General features: G+C 29.7%; 3 protein-coding genes across 3 annotated transcripts in view; 1 reads left to right on the forward strand and 2 right to left on the reverse strand.

Annotated features, from left to right (window-relative positions):
* Window positions 1–7598, reverse strand: part of LOC106678305 (uncharacterized protein DDB_G0284459) — a 12250-nt gene extending 4652 nt beyond the window's left edge. The window contains exons 1-2 of the mRNA XM_067045469.1: window positions 7364–7598; window positions 2148–2220 (exon numbers count right to left, since the gene is read on the reverse strand). Of these exons, the coding sequence (XP_066901570.1) occupies window positions 2148–2220; window positions 7364–7473 (183 nt within the window). The 5' untranslated portion in view covers window positions 7474–7598. The remainder of the gene's footprint in view (window positions 1–2147; window positions 2221–7363) is intronic.
* A 28-nt stretch (window positions 7599–7626) lies between these two features.
* LOC106678306 (coiled-coil-helix-coiled-coil-helix domain-containing protein 7) lies at window positions 7627–12540 on the forward strand. Its single transcript, XM_014416743.3, has 3 exons — window positions 7627–7908; window positions 10989–11087; window positions 11918–12540. The coding sequence occupies exons 1-3, from the start codon at window positions 7822–7824 to the stop codon at window positions 12023–12025; spliced, it is 294 nt and encodes a 97-aa protein (XP_014272229.1). The 5' UTR covers window positions 7627–7821; the 3' UTR covers window positions 12026–12540.
* Window positions 12541–12636: 96 nt separating this feature from the next.
* Ublcp1 (Ubiquitin-like domain-containing C-terminal domain phosphatase 1) overlaps window positions 12637–16027 on the reverse strand; it is a 6270-nt gene continuing 2879 nt past the window's right edge. The window contains exons 6-7 of the mRNA XM_014416745.2: window positions 15750–15928; window positions 12637–12912 (exon numbers count right to left, since the gene is read on the reverse strand). Of these exons, the coding sequence (XP_014272231.1) occupies window positions 12768–12912; window positions 15750–15928 (324 nt within the window). The 3' untranslated portion in view covers window positions 12637–12767. The remainder of the gene's footprint in view (window positions 12913–15749; window positions 15929–16027) is intronic.

The following is a 16027-nucleotide window of genomic DNA, read 5'->3' on the forward strand; positions in this document are numbered from 1 at the left end:
TATCAATTTTTACGGTCAACTATACATACATATATTAAATATTTAATGGTAATACAGTAGGTGCTCAAACCAAACTTTTTATTTTAAAAATTCCAACTTAATTTCTATAGAACGAAAATTTAATAAGCGTATTTAGGAATTAAACTGATGGACCATGCCCATGAGACTAGTTTGTAACTTACATCTAAATGCACCAACACATATTTTATGTTCTAAAACATAAAATAGATTATAACAGCCATTTCAGGACTGGGATTTCGGCCAATTAATCCAAGGTGCAAGTATTTCAGATTGAAATATTAACGAAAATGAAGTTATGAAAGTGAAAAGTTATTTCACAAAACATTTCTTATCCCCTCCCCCAACATTTCCACAATTTTTAAATGCGTAATATTTTAATTATTCTATTATTAGAACATCTATCTGCTTCCTTTTCTCGGTCACCTTTTTAAAATTTATAATACCTGTTTCAAAGTTCAATTAGAACTATCAATATTATTTCACTGCTCGAGAAGTATGATTTTGTGAAATTGACAGGTTCAAAAATGCATTTATTAAATGTTTGTCAATGTATTTGCAAGCCCACCATCAATGAATTCAGTTTCACCAAATTTGCAGTAGCATCATTTAAAATTATGAGAGATAGTTGACCGTGGATGGCGTATGAGGAGAAGATGGTTGGGGGTGCGGTCAAATTGAAACACAAATAAGTTGGTGTAACCTATTTAATTGTGCCGTTTCGGTTAGAGTTCTAGCCTTCTTCAGGGCTGTTAGCTTGGAGATCAAACGCCTAATCCAAAATGCATTAGGCGTTTGATCTCCAAGCTAACAGCCCTGAAGAAGGCTGGAAACTCTAACCAAAACGTTGGCACAATTGAATAGGTTACACCAAATTATTTGTGTTTCAATTTGGCCGCACCTCCAACCATCTTCTCGTGCATCATTTCACTTACAGAGAAGTGATTTAATCAATCAATCCAAATACAACGCCTCTCTTAGTCAATAAAACCATAATATTTTTTTTAAAACCAAGTCTAAAAATATTACATTGATATTAATATTACTGAATTCTATATAAAACGGAGTCCTGATAAATTAAAATGATGGGATCATTTTGAATTTACAAATTTTTCTGATCAAGCAAAATTATTATCAAAATAAACTTAATTGCATAACTATTACACAGTTTATTTTATGAGGTATATCCAAATATGATAAAATCATGGTATGAAACAGGAATAAGAGCTCAACGCTGTCTGGTAGGGTAGTGTAAGTTGTTTTAACCAGTGAAGCAGAAAGAACTATTACAGCAAAGATGGGTGATATTTTGAAAAATATTTGTTGTAAGGATAAAAATGGATATGATATGTAAAAGTGATTGGTTCAAGCTAATGATCACGATCATAACATTTAAGATGGTAAATAGATCACTGAAATAGCTTAAAAAGAACCTGTCAACATCTCAAATGAGGAAAGGTGAAGCAGATGATAGCAGTGAGCAGAAAACATCCCGCTAAGATACCAGAACTGAATTTGATTAATATAGTTGACAGTAATTAATTCAGTACACCTCATCTAACTTGTTTTTTTGTATTTTCAGATATATACTTAATATTAGTTGGGATAGTGGTGTTATTATAATCTTAGTCTTTGTGCCTTATGAGACTTGTAAGCATTATTTTAAAATAATGGAAGATTGCTGATTGACTGTGTGTATTGGATTGTGTTTTCATTTATTTTTTATAACCTTTAATTTTTCTTAATAAATTTTATGTTTCATTGTGTACCCCTGTTATTTTCCACTAATTTTTGTTGTTGTTGTAACTATGTCAAGTGTTTGTATCTTTTTTAACCCTGACGAAGCCCTGCAACATGGGGTGAAATGTTGGCTCAAATAAAAATAGTACACCCATTTTACTATTAGTTTTATTTGACCGAACCCAGACCATATTCCATTTATTTTTAAATAAATTTGAAATCAATAAAAAATTGAAGTTTGTATAGTAGTAAATTAATACTTGAAACATTCACCAGTTTAATGAATAGAAGATAATTAAATATAAACACTTACATATACTAGAATTAACTAAAAAATAGAAAAGTAATTGGATGGAGAAAAACGTAAAATTAAGGAATATATACACTACTTTGAATTTCTGTAGCCTATGCAATGGTGTCAGCTGAGGAATTTCTTTTTTTCTGCTAACAGAAGCAGCGTGCCTGTAAATTATAGATTTAAATTTGTATTAATTAAAAAGTAACATAATAAAAATTATATTTTATTATTGATGCACAATTTTGATCCATTTTACTCTCAACCTTTATTCTTAAATAACTCTCCAACGTTTCGGCACTCAGGCCATTCTCAAGGAGACAACCTATATTTATTTTTATAAAAACAAAATTTTTTTATAGGTTGTCTCCTAGAGAATGCCCTGAGGGCCGAAACGTTGGAGAGTTATTTAAGAATAAAAGTTGAGAGTAAAATGGATCAAAATTGTGTATATTAATAATAAAATAAACCACTCTCAAACAATCATATAATAAATATTTAATCTAAAAATTATATTTCAAAAAATATACAAACATAGAGGATATTTAATGCAAATATGTGTTCACTATATTCAAGAAATTTTAATTCATAAATGGGTAATTAAACTATTTCCTTTGCCAAGCAAATTTTAGAATTTCATAAAACCAGTCAAGGTCAAGGAAGTATCTCTTAATAAAAAAAAAAGAGATTAAGGATTTTTATTATCCTACATTAATTAAAACACACAACCTCAAAGATTTTTTTTTTATTATAACTACAAATTTAACATTTTGAAGAGAAAAATAAAACAAAGCAGTCACATTGGTTTAATCCTTCTTATTTTTAAGCATTATCAAATAATTATGAATCAGAACTACCCGAAGATAAAAATAAAAAAACCAACAAATAGAATATCACTGCTTATGATAGGAGACAAATTGTATAAAAAATATAACAAAATTGTATTTAAATAAAATTTTAAATTTATTGTATTTAGTTTATATAATATGAAGATGGCTAGGGTTGCAGTCAAAACTATTTTGTTCTTTTTGACTGGAACCCTGACCATCTTCATATTTTAAATTATATGGTCAACTATTTATATATGTAATATTTAGTTTATAGTTAGTTATAATTGGGAAAAAAAATTGTATTGTCAAATACTATGTTAATGTTTTATATGTGCAATAATGGATTGATAAAAAAGCTGTGTGTTGTGGCAACCCAATGTATTTGAACAGGATTGTTGATTCTTTTTTTTTTTGCATGGCATGAGGGAGATAGCACCCAGTGGTGCATCCTCCTGACGATAAGTAAATAAATTTATTACACTAGGAGGTCCCGCATCCAACTACTCTCCAGACTATGCCAAGGATCAGGGATGTCATGTGTTGCCATCTGTCGTATTAATTTATTAATATGTCCATGTAGTGTGTTTTAAAACCGTTTGTAAGTCATAAGAATAACGTCTATAACAGTCGGAATGCGTAGGTCGGTGTTAATGGTCTAGTTTGAAACGTAGAGTGGTGAGTTCGTTGCCAGTCTTAAAAATTGTGATAGAAAAGTTTGTATTTTCTGAATCTATGTCTTTTTAGGAGATCCATACATTTGACAGGCGTAAGTCCATGTAGATTTGAAGAGAAAAATAAAACTAAGCAGTTACATTGATTTAATCTATACTAAAATTGGTAAGTAATTGTATACATTAAGTTTCTGTCTGAGGAATAATTTATAACGTGTAGTAGTATGGAATATAATTGTCTCAGTCGGAAATCTAGCGTATTTTGTTTTGTCTTAACATATGGACCCATGCCAACCTTCTGTCAAATAAGTCCTAAATAAGTTACAGTATTTGTTTGTGATATAAGGTGATTGTCAATGTAAACTGAAGGATATTTATTGTGTTAGTAAATATGACATGTTGTGACTTGTGGTTAATCTTAACTTCCATTGTGTGCACAATGGCTATATATTGTTTAGATTAGGTTGTAGTGTTAATGTAGCCTATAAAGGACCTGTGTTTCTCTAAATAATAGCAGTGTCATCCTTTATGTCACAATTAGTATGTTGTCGTTAGTGAATGTGAGGTACGGAAGTGGGGCCAGGATAGAACCTGGAGGGACAAATGCAAATATTGGTTTCATTGTTGATTAAAATAAAGCATATCTTTTTAGTAGCAATGCACTTGTACCTACCTGTACAATCATCATTAAAAACTTTTCTTTGCTATAATCCAAAATTTGAAACTATTACTATGGTTTTCTTAATTACAACACAATTTAATTTGGTTTGATTCACAATTTCACTAAATTTATTGATCAATCAACAATAATTTTCATAACATCATTCTTGACAAGCAGATAGTTTACTTCTTGAAATATTTTTTTTATTTATCTTGTTTCTCATTAACCATTCATGTATTATATTCAAAATGTTATGTGCGCCACACAAAACAAGCAGGTCGTTAAATTAATTGAAGTAGTCATGGAGAGGCCATCCTCGTTTTATGTTAGTCACTCTTTATACAAATCCCTTACAGCAAGTACAGGAATGTTTAAGTAAAGTAAGAAAACATATTTTACTATTCATACTTTTGGTTTTGGGTAAATAATTTCATAGATCTGGTTTGGTAATCAACATTCAGTTCAGATTGTTATCTCAAAGTGATTTTTTTCTTTTTACTAAGGTTTAGGTCACACCTTCCCAATACTATTATAAAAAATGACATTTTTAGGAGAATTATACATGATCATCTTTGATTATCAGTCAGCAGATAATCTTTAAGAGGATATGTTTTTATCAGTAGGTATTTAGGTAATTAGATCAAGGAGTCATCTCCAATTCATAATAGGGGTCTTTCAAAGCAAAAAAAGGTAAGTGGAGGACCAGAGCGAAATGGAAACTTCTCCTATTACCAGTTATCTATTATCATCTAACTTATTTAAGTAGAACTGTTATCAAATACATTATAAAATTAATTTTATGTTAACCAGTCATTGTTTTTAAACTTTTACAGTCAAATTGAAGCACAAGATACAACATTTATAGCAAATAAATTGCTGATACCTGAGAGCCATCTCAGAAAGGGGACATATAATAATATATAAATGGAAAAAGAAGGTGTATATTATTTTTAGTGTGTGAAGATCAATTAAAAAATATTGTCATCAATTTTTTTCTTTTATTTAATTGAAACTATGTCTGCAATAAGAAACCAACCAAAAGATTTGTGAAAATGTGTGATTTATAAGTAGTATTGATAATTTCTTCAAGAATTTTAGTTTCGCAACAAAATCTTTCTTCTTTGTTACCATTAGATATTTACAGACTTGGATTTTTGTTGTGAATTAAAAAAAAAAGTTCAATTTTAGTTGGTTTTTGATGGAATAGTACAATTTACTTATAATTAAAATCTGTATTTATAGCCAAAATATTGTACTAAATGATGTCATTTGTTGAAGACAAAAATTAGTAAATGGAATAACTTTCCTTATTTTATGTTTGTTAATCAAAAACATTAATGGTAGGCAATGAAAACCTATCGCCTCATTTTAGTAAATTTTATAGGAGAAAAAATAAGCAAAAATATTACGAACACACATTTATACCTATAGCTTTTATAATGTAGTACAAACCCATCAATCAATTGAGTAAAAATATCTATGTACTTTCAAGTTATGAATATGGAAGTATGTGGTTTTCATTGCCCATCATCGACATGTATATAATCAACATTAAAAAATTCCACATACTTCCACTTAATCCTGAAGTGGAAGAAACTATGAAAAATTACGTAAATATAGTAATCAATGGTATTAATAAATAAATCTTAGAATATTGGTACTGAGTAGTTGAAAAAAGTTATTCTTTATTTTTTATAAACATTTAATTGGACTTCTGATAGCCATAAAAAAGAGAATATAAATAATGTACATACTTTTCTTTAATTTTTTATCAACAGATAATTAAAATATTCTAGACAGCATTTTCAAATAATTAGAGGTACAATTTGTTTACAAAAACTTTAGTTGAAATATTTTATAGTTTTTACCATACAATGCTTACTCTAAATTATTAAGAAACTGTGAACATACATATCAGTTGATATATCTTTAAATAAATAACTAATTTATCAGTCTTTGAGTACCTGATTTCATATAATTTTTGGTATTTTTTGTTGTCAGGATATTGTGAAGGTGAATACATTTACATAAAAGTTATATCCTATACATAAAAAAAAATATTCCATATCTCAAACTGGAAAAATGTCATGAACATTACTTAAACAGCATTTATTGATCACAATATTAAACTAAAAAACAAGTTTAATTTTTATTAATACGATATATAAAAGTTTGCATAATAAACAAAACATTTTAAAAGCTAAACACATTCTAAACAGAAGTAAAGCAACAGGTTATCAATAACCACTCATTACAATAAGAAATATAATCTAGCCTTATATAATCACTTCAAAGCCTTTGCAATTCCATGTATAGTAGACAGCTATCCTGTCGAGCTAGGAGCTTAAGTAAATAATTACCAGTAATTGCAATTAATTTTAATCCAAAAATGCAATGAATACTATTAATTATACATGAGACTTGCTTTCAATCATGATTTCAAGATAAATCGATAATGTCAACATCTACAACTTTTCATAGTAACATGAAATGTATAATGGAGACAAATATATCATTTGTCTAATTTAATTAGCAGGTGATAATCTCAGAAGTTTTGCCCATTAAAATGAATAACACAATTGAGAAACTGAAAAATTTATTTTGTACTATCTAGAAATAACAAATAATAATTTTTGATTACTATCTTTGACACTTTATTTGGTAATATGTTGGGAGCAATATTAGGAACAATATCAAATCAGGAAAACAAAAGCCAAGAGCTTTGAATTGATATCATAAATTATCATTATTTCAAAATATTAATGATAAATGATCATCAGTTGAAACTAAATTTATATAAGTATATCAAATTTATCTTATGTATATTAATTAGTATCAAGTTGTTATTGTTTATTTATGAAAAATAATCAATTCTATCCAAAAAGTAGCAAGAGAAAAACCTGTTCTGATTATTTAAATCTCATAACTCAAGAATTTAATACTAAACAAGTTAGAAAAATGCTGACTGGTTAAGGTGTCAAATTACTTAAAAAATAATAGAGGTAAATGAGTTTTGAAGAATATGAACAAATAATGACTTATTGGACGAATTTTTATGATTTATAGGAGTTAATAATATTAAAGCAACATCAGAGGGTGGTATACATATCGAAAATTCAGAAAAATACAACAGAAAACAATCTCATACCTTTCCAAATTAGCTGTAACAAGTTTCCTTCTAATCTTTGCCTCTTCGTTCGATTTTTTGGTTTTGGAACCCACAGGTACTTTTTTTAAATTATCGGATCTGGTTTCCATAACACGCTCCAACTACATGTCTTAAAAATATCACTAGTAGATAACTACTGCTATGATTTAAATACGTCCGGTAATAAATGCGCACTAACTCAGACAGCCATGGACGCTAAGCGTTGTTTGGAGAATTTAAAGCCGCAACGAGCGCTAGTAGTCTTATGATGATGTAGGCTGTGACAAATTTGAGACTCAAATTTAACCTCCAAGGCTTTTGTCAAGTTTCCAAATTTTATGAACAAAAATTTTGATCAACATACACCCCTTGTCAATAAGGAAAAAATGAACAAAGGATACGCATATGAACAAAAACAATCATTTAATCACTTACTCTAATTCATAAAAACTTTTGTAATGGGTAGCAGCGACCAAACTAGTAAAGAAAATTTAAATAAACATAACTGGCAGTTAAATAATTTAGAGAATAATCCTTGTTTCCAGGTATGTTCTGTAAAATATGTAACTTAGATTTTGTATTGATTAAGCAGTTTTCAGAAATAATATATATTTTTAGTGTTTTTTCTTGATCTTGGATTTTTATTATAAACCGGATTTTAAAATAGTGAAAATTCAATTCATTTATACTATCTTTAAAGTCAATTAATATTGTTTCTAGTTTATTTTATTCAAGGTTTAAGAGCAGATTGAAAAACAAAAAGTGGGAGATGGTTGTGTTAGCTCTATTGTTTTAATTGATTTCTTTGCATTTTCATCTTAAATGTTATGAAAATGCTTTAGTAAATAATAAAGATTTATCAAATATGTACTATTTTATTGGATCCAATGATAATATGTTGATGAAATGTGGCTGTCTATAAATATTTAGCTCTGATTCTTATAAGGCCTTCAGACTTTGTCTCTATGAGTTGATACAACATACCCATCTCTGGGACTTCTGGTTCAGTTCTTCTACGACAATTTTGAAAGTTCTGCTGCCTTTCTTCCATTCTGAATGTTTCTTGAAAGTATTTCCTCCAAACCTCCAGTAGGTCATCTGTTCTTCGGTCATTGTCTTCTGTTATCAGCATACCATGCTCATCCTTTACACTCCTCATAGACTTAGCTTTTTTGTTCCTTTCATTTTCTAATAAAATTTTTTTTATTTAAACATAAACAAGACACAACAGTGTTAGTAACTAAACATAAACATCTTTTTCATTTCCATCGGCAAATATCCGTTAACTATACTTTAGGTGAATTTTTTTAAATTAATTTAAAACAATATCTTTAGTAAGGAATGAATTAAACAATCAAATTTAATTGAACATAATCAATCTGTTGTATGATTTTCGCCTATTTGAGTTTCCTATCACCCTATTCGGGCTGCTTATCACCATCTTATTGTCAGGTGATATAGTTTCTTCAGTTTTTCTTTAGCCTTGTTCTCACCACTCTTTTTTACCATCTCAAGTGATAATATCAACGTCACCTATTATAATTATAATTATTGCAGAAAAAGAAAAAGCTCTTAAATGTTGTGACTGAAAATTTCTGTTCATGCTCTACGTAGTCTAGGGTTAATATAAAATACAGAAACTACAACAAATTCTGTTTGGTTAAAAAGTGCAAATAATTTCATTATTTAATTTTTCTGTTAATGTTTTGACTGAACTTCTTGATTATGTTCAATTAAATTTGATTGTTTAATTCATTCCTTACTAAAGATATTGTTTTAAATTAATTTTAAAAAATTCACCTAAAGTATAGTTAACGGATATTTACCGATGGAAATGAAAAAGATGTTTATGTTTAGTTACTAACACTGTTGTGTCTTGTTTATGTTTAAATAAAAAAAATTTTATTAGAAAATGAAAGGAACAAAAAAGCTAAGTCTATGAGGAGTGTAGAGGATGAGCATGGTATGCTGATAACAGAAGACAAGGACCGAAGAACAGAAGACCTACTGGAGGTTTGGAGAAAATACTTTCAAGAAACATTCAGAATGGAAGAAAGGCAGCAGAACTTTCAAAATTGTCGTAGAAGAATTGAACCAGAAGTCCCAGACATGGATGATTCCATAGAAGAGCATGAAGTCAAAACAGCCATGGCTAAGGTAAAGTGGGAAAAGCGGCTGGGCCAGATGGGATTGCACCCGAATTTATAAAATATGGGGGACATGAACTTGTCAAGTATCTCTAAACACTCTTCCAAAAGGTTTGGGATCTCAAAAGGATACCAATGGAATGGAAAAACATCATTATCCCAATCCATAAAAAGGGGAGCCAAAGTGTGTGTGATAATTACCGCCCCATATGTCTGTCATTGGTGGTATATAAAGTATACTCTAGGATCCTGGAACAAAGATTAAGGAAACTGGTGGAAGAAGATCTGGAAGAGGAACAGGCAGGTTTTAGGCCTGATAGGCAGACCCAGGATCATATATTCTCCCTGAGAAAGATTGTAGAGAAGGCATGGGTTATATGGAAATTTTGTAAAAGTAGGACACCCAGAGCAATAGTAGGATACTGGAACATGACCCCAGTGTTGGCACAGGCAATGATATATGCAGATGATGTGGTTCTGGTTGCAGATAATGCTGAATCTCTCCAGGTTGCTGTGGTTTAGTGGCAAGAAGAACTACAACTCAGAGGTATGCAAATCAATGCCAACAAAAGCAAGGTTATATGTGTTGTAAGAAGAAATAGAGATCTTAGAATCACTTGCACTGGAGATACCCTTGAGCAAACTGACACCTACTGCTACTTGGGAGCAATGATCTGCAAGGATGGAAGAATAGACCAGGAGGTCATGAATAGAGTCCAAAAGGCCAATGGAATATTCTGCCAGATATCCATGATATTTATTGGAAAGCAGGAGTTGAGCAGGAAGGCGAAGATTCTGCTATTCAAATCAGTTTTTTTCCTAGTACTATTATACGGATCAGAAAGCTAAACAGCCCTGGAATGTCATGCCAGCAAGATTGTTTCTGTGGAAATGAGATTCCTATGGAAAATATTAGGAAAAACCAGGTAAGACCAAATAAGGAATGAAAGGGTACGCAAAGAACTAGGAGTATGATCCGTCCAAGAGGTAATTGAGGAAAGACAGCTGAAATGGTTCGGGCATGTTAGCAGAATAGGAGATGACTGTAAAGCCAGGTGGCTTCTAGAAGCAAGACCGGGAGGAAGGCGACCTCAATGTAGGCCAAGGCTCACGTTCGCTGACCTGATTGAGAGGAAGCTCCATCTCATGCCGGAGATGAGAAGGCTCACACGTGACAGGGATCGTTGGACAAGATGGTCAGAGGCAGCTACTCCACGCTTAGCAGCACACAGGAGATAGTGAGATAAGAAGAAGGCGATCTTCCTGTTGAGTTGTCTGAGACTGGTAACCTACAAGTTGTGTAGTTCATGGCTCTTCTATATTTAAAGTTAGAAGTAATTTCCTAGATACTTGGAAATCCGTTGTGTCTTCTCAGAGTTGCCCAATGTGAATTGGGCCTTAAAGAAATGAAAAACAGAAACATTGTCTAGTTAATATAACTACTTCTTATTTACATACTTTTTTTTTTTTTTTTTTAGGAGCAAAATTTGTCCCTAAAATGCATTGATGACAACAATTATGACCTTGAGAAGTGCCAACTATTTTTTGAGAATTATAAAAACTGTAAGAAGTTTTGGGTAAGACTGAATTAATTTTATTCTTATGAGGTTTGGGCTTAATCAAATTATCTTACTTCCATTGCATTAGAAAATTAATGGTTTCAATTTGTTACTTCCTTAAGGTCTGTCTTAACAACCGCTTCTAACTGTCCAGAACATGATGGAGCATGCGCAGTACAGGTTTTGGAAGGCAAAACCCTGTAAGTCAAAAGTGGTTGTTGGAACAAACCTTTTGTTTACAAATCAAATTTACATGATTTTTATTTTTTACCAACAATGAGAAAATAAATGCTCAGTATTAATAAATTGCCAACCACTAAAGATATAGAATTATTGTTAAGAGTACAAGGAAGATTTTATTAAAAACAATTTAAGCAACATATTTATTTGTATTAGTATGTATAGTACATCTAAGATAAGTTTCCTAGAGGGGAAAAAGTGTGCAGTGGCAACATTCTCCCATCGACTCCCCCACTATTTCATCTTCTCTCCACTCAGTCGACTGGACATTCGTTCCTGGATGTTGTAAAATGAAAATTTTAATCATAAAAACAAACAAGAACAATGTTTGTCAATAAAAACGTTTGACTTGTTTGTTATGGTGAGAAGCTAGAGAGGGGGGTGTCATAGGTTTATTACATCTTTTATGTATATATGTATTTTGGCCCTTGATGACTTTGCTTATTCATAGCCAATCAGATAAGTAAGTGATAACTTTGATATGTTGTTAGTGAACGATCATTAATTGTCCATTGTACAAAGTATAAAAGTGGGATATTTTTATCATTCGATTATACCCATCTCCATAGGTATAAACTTGTATCTGTATTGGATTTTTTTGATTTCAGAATGAAGTAAGAAGACATCGTAGATTTAATGGATTGACTCCTGCACTTCCTCCATATGATGAGAGATTAAAAATAAAGGAAAAATTCTTGGAAACAGGAGAGATTTAGTACTGAATTGGATTTTAATTAAAAAGAAATCATTAAACATTATATTCTTACAAAAAATATTTTAAATTGATCAACAAATATGATATTTTTACAATAGATAGTATAAAAATAATCAAATATAACTATGGAATGATTGAACAAAATTTTAAAATAACATTTATTTTCCAATTGAGTGTTTCTTAATTACTTAAACATGACAGTTAGTTTTCTCTCAGTAAAATTTCTTGAATTTCAGTTTTAGTCTTTGCTGAAAATACTAAGACATAGAGTGTTCATGAATACATGGTGTTTAAAAGAAAGGAAAAAAAGATTAACATACTTCATAGTTCTGTATTGTACATTTAAATAGAATATGTTAAAATAAATCATTTTTTAAATATCGAAGTAGTAGAATATTATACTAAATAAAAGTAATTTCTCAAAAGAAAAATATATATAAAAGATAAAAGAACAACTGTAAATTAAGAGAGAAACAAATGTTCCTAATACATAAAATTATATATTTATAAGTTACAGTTGAACATATCATTTATAAAACAACATAACCTATCCTTTACAGCAAGATATTCTTTAAAAACAAATACTTAGTCAACATAATAGATTAAGCATAATTAAATGACACTTGTAATCTCGTATGTTCAGTAAATAAAGACACAATCAAAGTTAAATAAACATAAATTAGCTATATACATGAAAAATATACATGTTTTGTAATTTTTAAATATCTATGAACACAGCCTTATTATGGCTCAGAAGCATCTTTACTGCTTGATTGCTCTCCTTTTCTTTTCTTTCTTTCCTTTCTTCGGCGTTGACTAAGGAAGCGTTCCCAGTGTTTATGATTGAGTTGACTTAAATCCTCTAATGATGCAATAGCTTCTAGGTACCTGTTGATTAAGATAAGATAAATTTATTTAAAATTATCATCAAGTATGCTAAAATCCTATTGCCAAGAAATTGTAATAAAATGTTTCATTCAATTTATACAAATCAACAAGGTCAAGAGTTAGATTTCTTGAGAAACAAATCTAGGAGGTATTAATGCAATAGAAAGTCAAATGGAAGTTCAAAAAAAAAAAAAAAACTTTATTTCATTAAATAATTTAATATTTCTTACTTGCAGAAGTACAAACTTAAACCCTAGTAAAGACATCTAACTTGTCTTAGGTTTAACCTAGGCTTGCATACTGTCAGAGTAAAAGCTAATGGATATGGGCTAATATTTAACAGGTCTGCACAGATTCTTCAATTTTTTTCAGGGTGTAGATGTTGAAAAAAAAATGCAAGTTTATGTGGAACTTTTTTTTATTTTTGCTTTAACTGACACAAATAAATATAAGACCAAATACATGAATAAAAGTTAAGAATGGCACACAAGGGAGCAGTGATTTAAGTAGGTTAAATGCTGCTCACAGATAAATGCTTAAATTATTGGTAATCAGAGTTCTAAAAATTATACATAGTATTAAATTGATACTTTTTAGTGGGTTGTATAACTATCAAAGAAATAAAGATATAGTACAAATAAAATATTATATATAACTTTCATTAGATCTGTTCTAATCTCGATATATCATCTGATATCGAAGACTGAAAAATAGACCAGAACAGCAGATAAAAAATTACATCTTAGACTTGAAGATTAAAGAATATTTATTCTTCAGAAGGGATGGAAGAAAAAATTGATTTGAAAGGGACCTTGCCAGTACATAAGTTGACAATGCAAGGCTCAGTAAGGCGCAGCTACAAATAGTCAGACCGATTTAAAAACAGACATAGTTTCCGTTTAGATGAAACTGTGAACTGTTATGTTGCTGTTGTATGAGGTTATGAATCTGGCATGTAAAAATTCAGTAATTAAAACAGTTAATTAAATACATCCGTTTATTATGTTACAATAGAAATTTCAATCAGTTTAAAATTAAAAAAATATCTGTTTTTTGAGATAATTTGTATTTTTGTCAAAAATTGTATTACTTTCACTAACATATATATAGTATAAATAGTAAGGGAAGATATTGTAATCATGAAAAATATTGACTTCAAAAACAGACATAGTTTCCATTTAGATGAAATTGTGAACTGTTATGTTGCTACCAAATGAGATTATGAATCAGGCATGTAAAAATTCAGTAATTAAAACAGTTAATTAGATACATCTGTTTATTATATTGTTACAATAGAAATTTCAATCAGTTTAAAATTAAAAAAATATCTGTTTTCTGAGATTATTTGTATTTTTGTCAAAAATTGTATTACTTTCACTAACATATATATGGTATAAATAGTAAGGGAAGGTATTGCAATCATCATGAAAAATTTTGACAGAAATAAACGTTTTGATGTCCAAGTCCAACGTCTCACAAAATGGTCTAAGTATATTGTGTATGAGAACAGAATAGCTTAAAAAATCAAAAGTAGTACAAAACTGATATTACATTTGTAAGATGGATAAATGCCTCGAATGTGAAAACAACTTTTTCTATAAAATTGACTGACCAGAAGAGCCAGTTCGGATATAATCAATTTTTTATATGTTCACAAAAATGGCTCGGTAAAAGATTTTGATTAAATGGTCTTTAATATCAACTGGGTTTTATCCTCATACAAATTGTGTGACATAACTTAAATGCTGAATTTTCAAAATGGCTTCCTTTAAAGTACCTTTAATTTTAATTGTGTGAAATAACCACTTCACATTTTCATCAGAAATAAAAAATGAATAAATATAAACTATAAAAGGATTTGATTATTAACTTAAAAGGAGATAAAATACATTTTAAACAATTACTATTTTTAAGAAGACATAAAACTGGATAAAATCTATTAAAAAAAAAAAAAGAACTATACTACTTCAACCCATGAAGGGTTTTCACCACTTCAAGAAATGATCTCATTAGTGTTATGCTTAACTATCAAGTTTTTCTTCCAAATCATTTAAGGATTAGGTCAGCTACTTTCTAGGGCCCAAATGGGCTCTCCAACCTTACAGTCAATCAATGGCTGATAAATTAATATTTACATTATTTGCAACAGCCAGACTTAAATCCAGCCCTGGGAGTCCAATGCCTTACCCACAAAGCAATACCACTCCCTTTAATGAAATGAAGTAAAAGTTTTATTGATGGAAGGGGACACATAGCATTTATTTTTACCAGTAATTATATGATAAATAAAGAAAGCAGCTGAAGAAATTCTGCACCTACGTATAATGTCAACGGGACCCCAGTTAAGAGTAAAAAGCTTTCTGGTGTTTCAATTTGTATTTTATTGACATAATGTAATTCAATTTGATTGTATTATATACATTATGTTAATAAATTGTATAATACAACAAATTAATTTATTGTATAGCCTTTAAATTAAAACAAATAATTAGGGCACATTTATTTTTATTAACTTTCGATTATATATGCCGACGTTTCAACCAAAACACTGGAGCCATCATCGGTTTGGCAGTGGTTGATAAACAACAGTTTTTGGAAAATGGTCAACTTGTAAGGGTTGAAACATTAGTATGTCTAACAAAAAGAATAAAAAAAAAAGTCTATCCTGAGTAGTAGTATTTCGCAATATAAAAACAAGAGTTGGCATAATTCATTAACAATTTAAAACAAACAGTATTCATGTTCAAAATTATAAATTGAACAAACTTCAAAGCATGGCAAAATGGAACTTATTTGACTTAGTAAACTTGGAAACATTAAAAAAAAAATTGACTTGCCTAGCTAGCCGAGGTAGTTCTCTGTCTGTAGATCTGTTTATATGAGCTTGTTTAAATGCTTTGATTTTTAAGCCATTTTGTGGATTCATGAGAAAATTCCTGCGTATGTCATCGAACATTATAGTATTGATTGGCTTATACTGGTCGAATTTTCCCCAAATTACTCCAAGAGGTTTAACCTAAAACATGAGGCATAAGTAATAACTCTAAAACATGAGGCAAATTAATAACTCTAAATTGTTATGGTGAAAATTAATATGAAAAAAACAGAAGGGGAG

The sequence above is a fragment of the Halyomorpha halys genome, unplaced genomic scaffold, assembly GCF_000696795.3.
Source record: "Halyomorpha halys isolate HHAL.00 unplaced genomic scaffold, Hhal_1.1 Scaffold134.1, whole genome shotgun sequence".
Lineage (NCBI taxonomy): Eukaryota > Metazoa > Arthropoda > Insecta > Hemiptera > Pentatomidae > Halyomorpha > Halyomorpha halys.

What these genes read in the sequence shown, in the direction of transcription:
- LOC106678306 (XM_014416743.3), top strand. Translation starts at nt 7,822, where the DNA reads ATGGGTAGCAGCGACCAAACTAGTAAAGAAAATTTAAATAAACATAAC. An exon ending in AGAATAATCCTTGTTTCCAG is followed by an intron (nt 7,909 to 10,988) that starts GTATGTTCTGTA and finishes TTTTTTTTTTAG; the next exon opens with GAGCAAAATTTGTCCCTAAA. An exon ending in AAAACTGTAAGAAGTTTTGG is followed by an intron (nt 11,088 to 11,917) that starts GTAAGACTGAAT and finishes TTTTGATTTCAG; the next exon opens with AATGAAGTAAGAAGACATCG.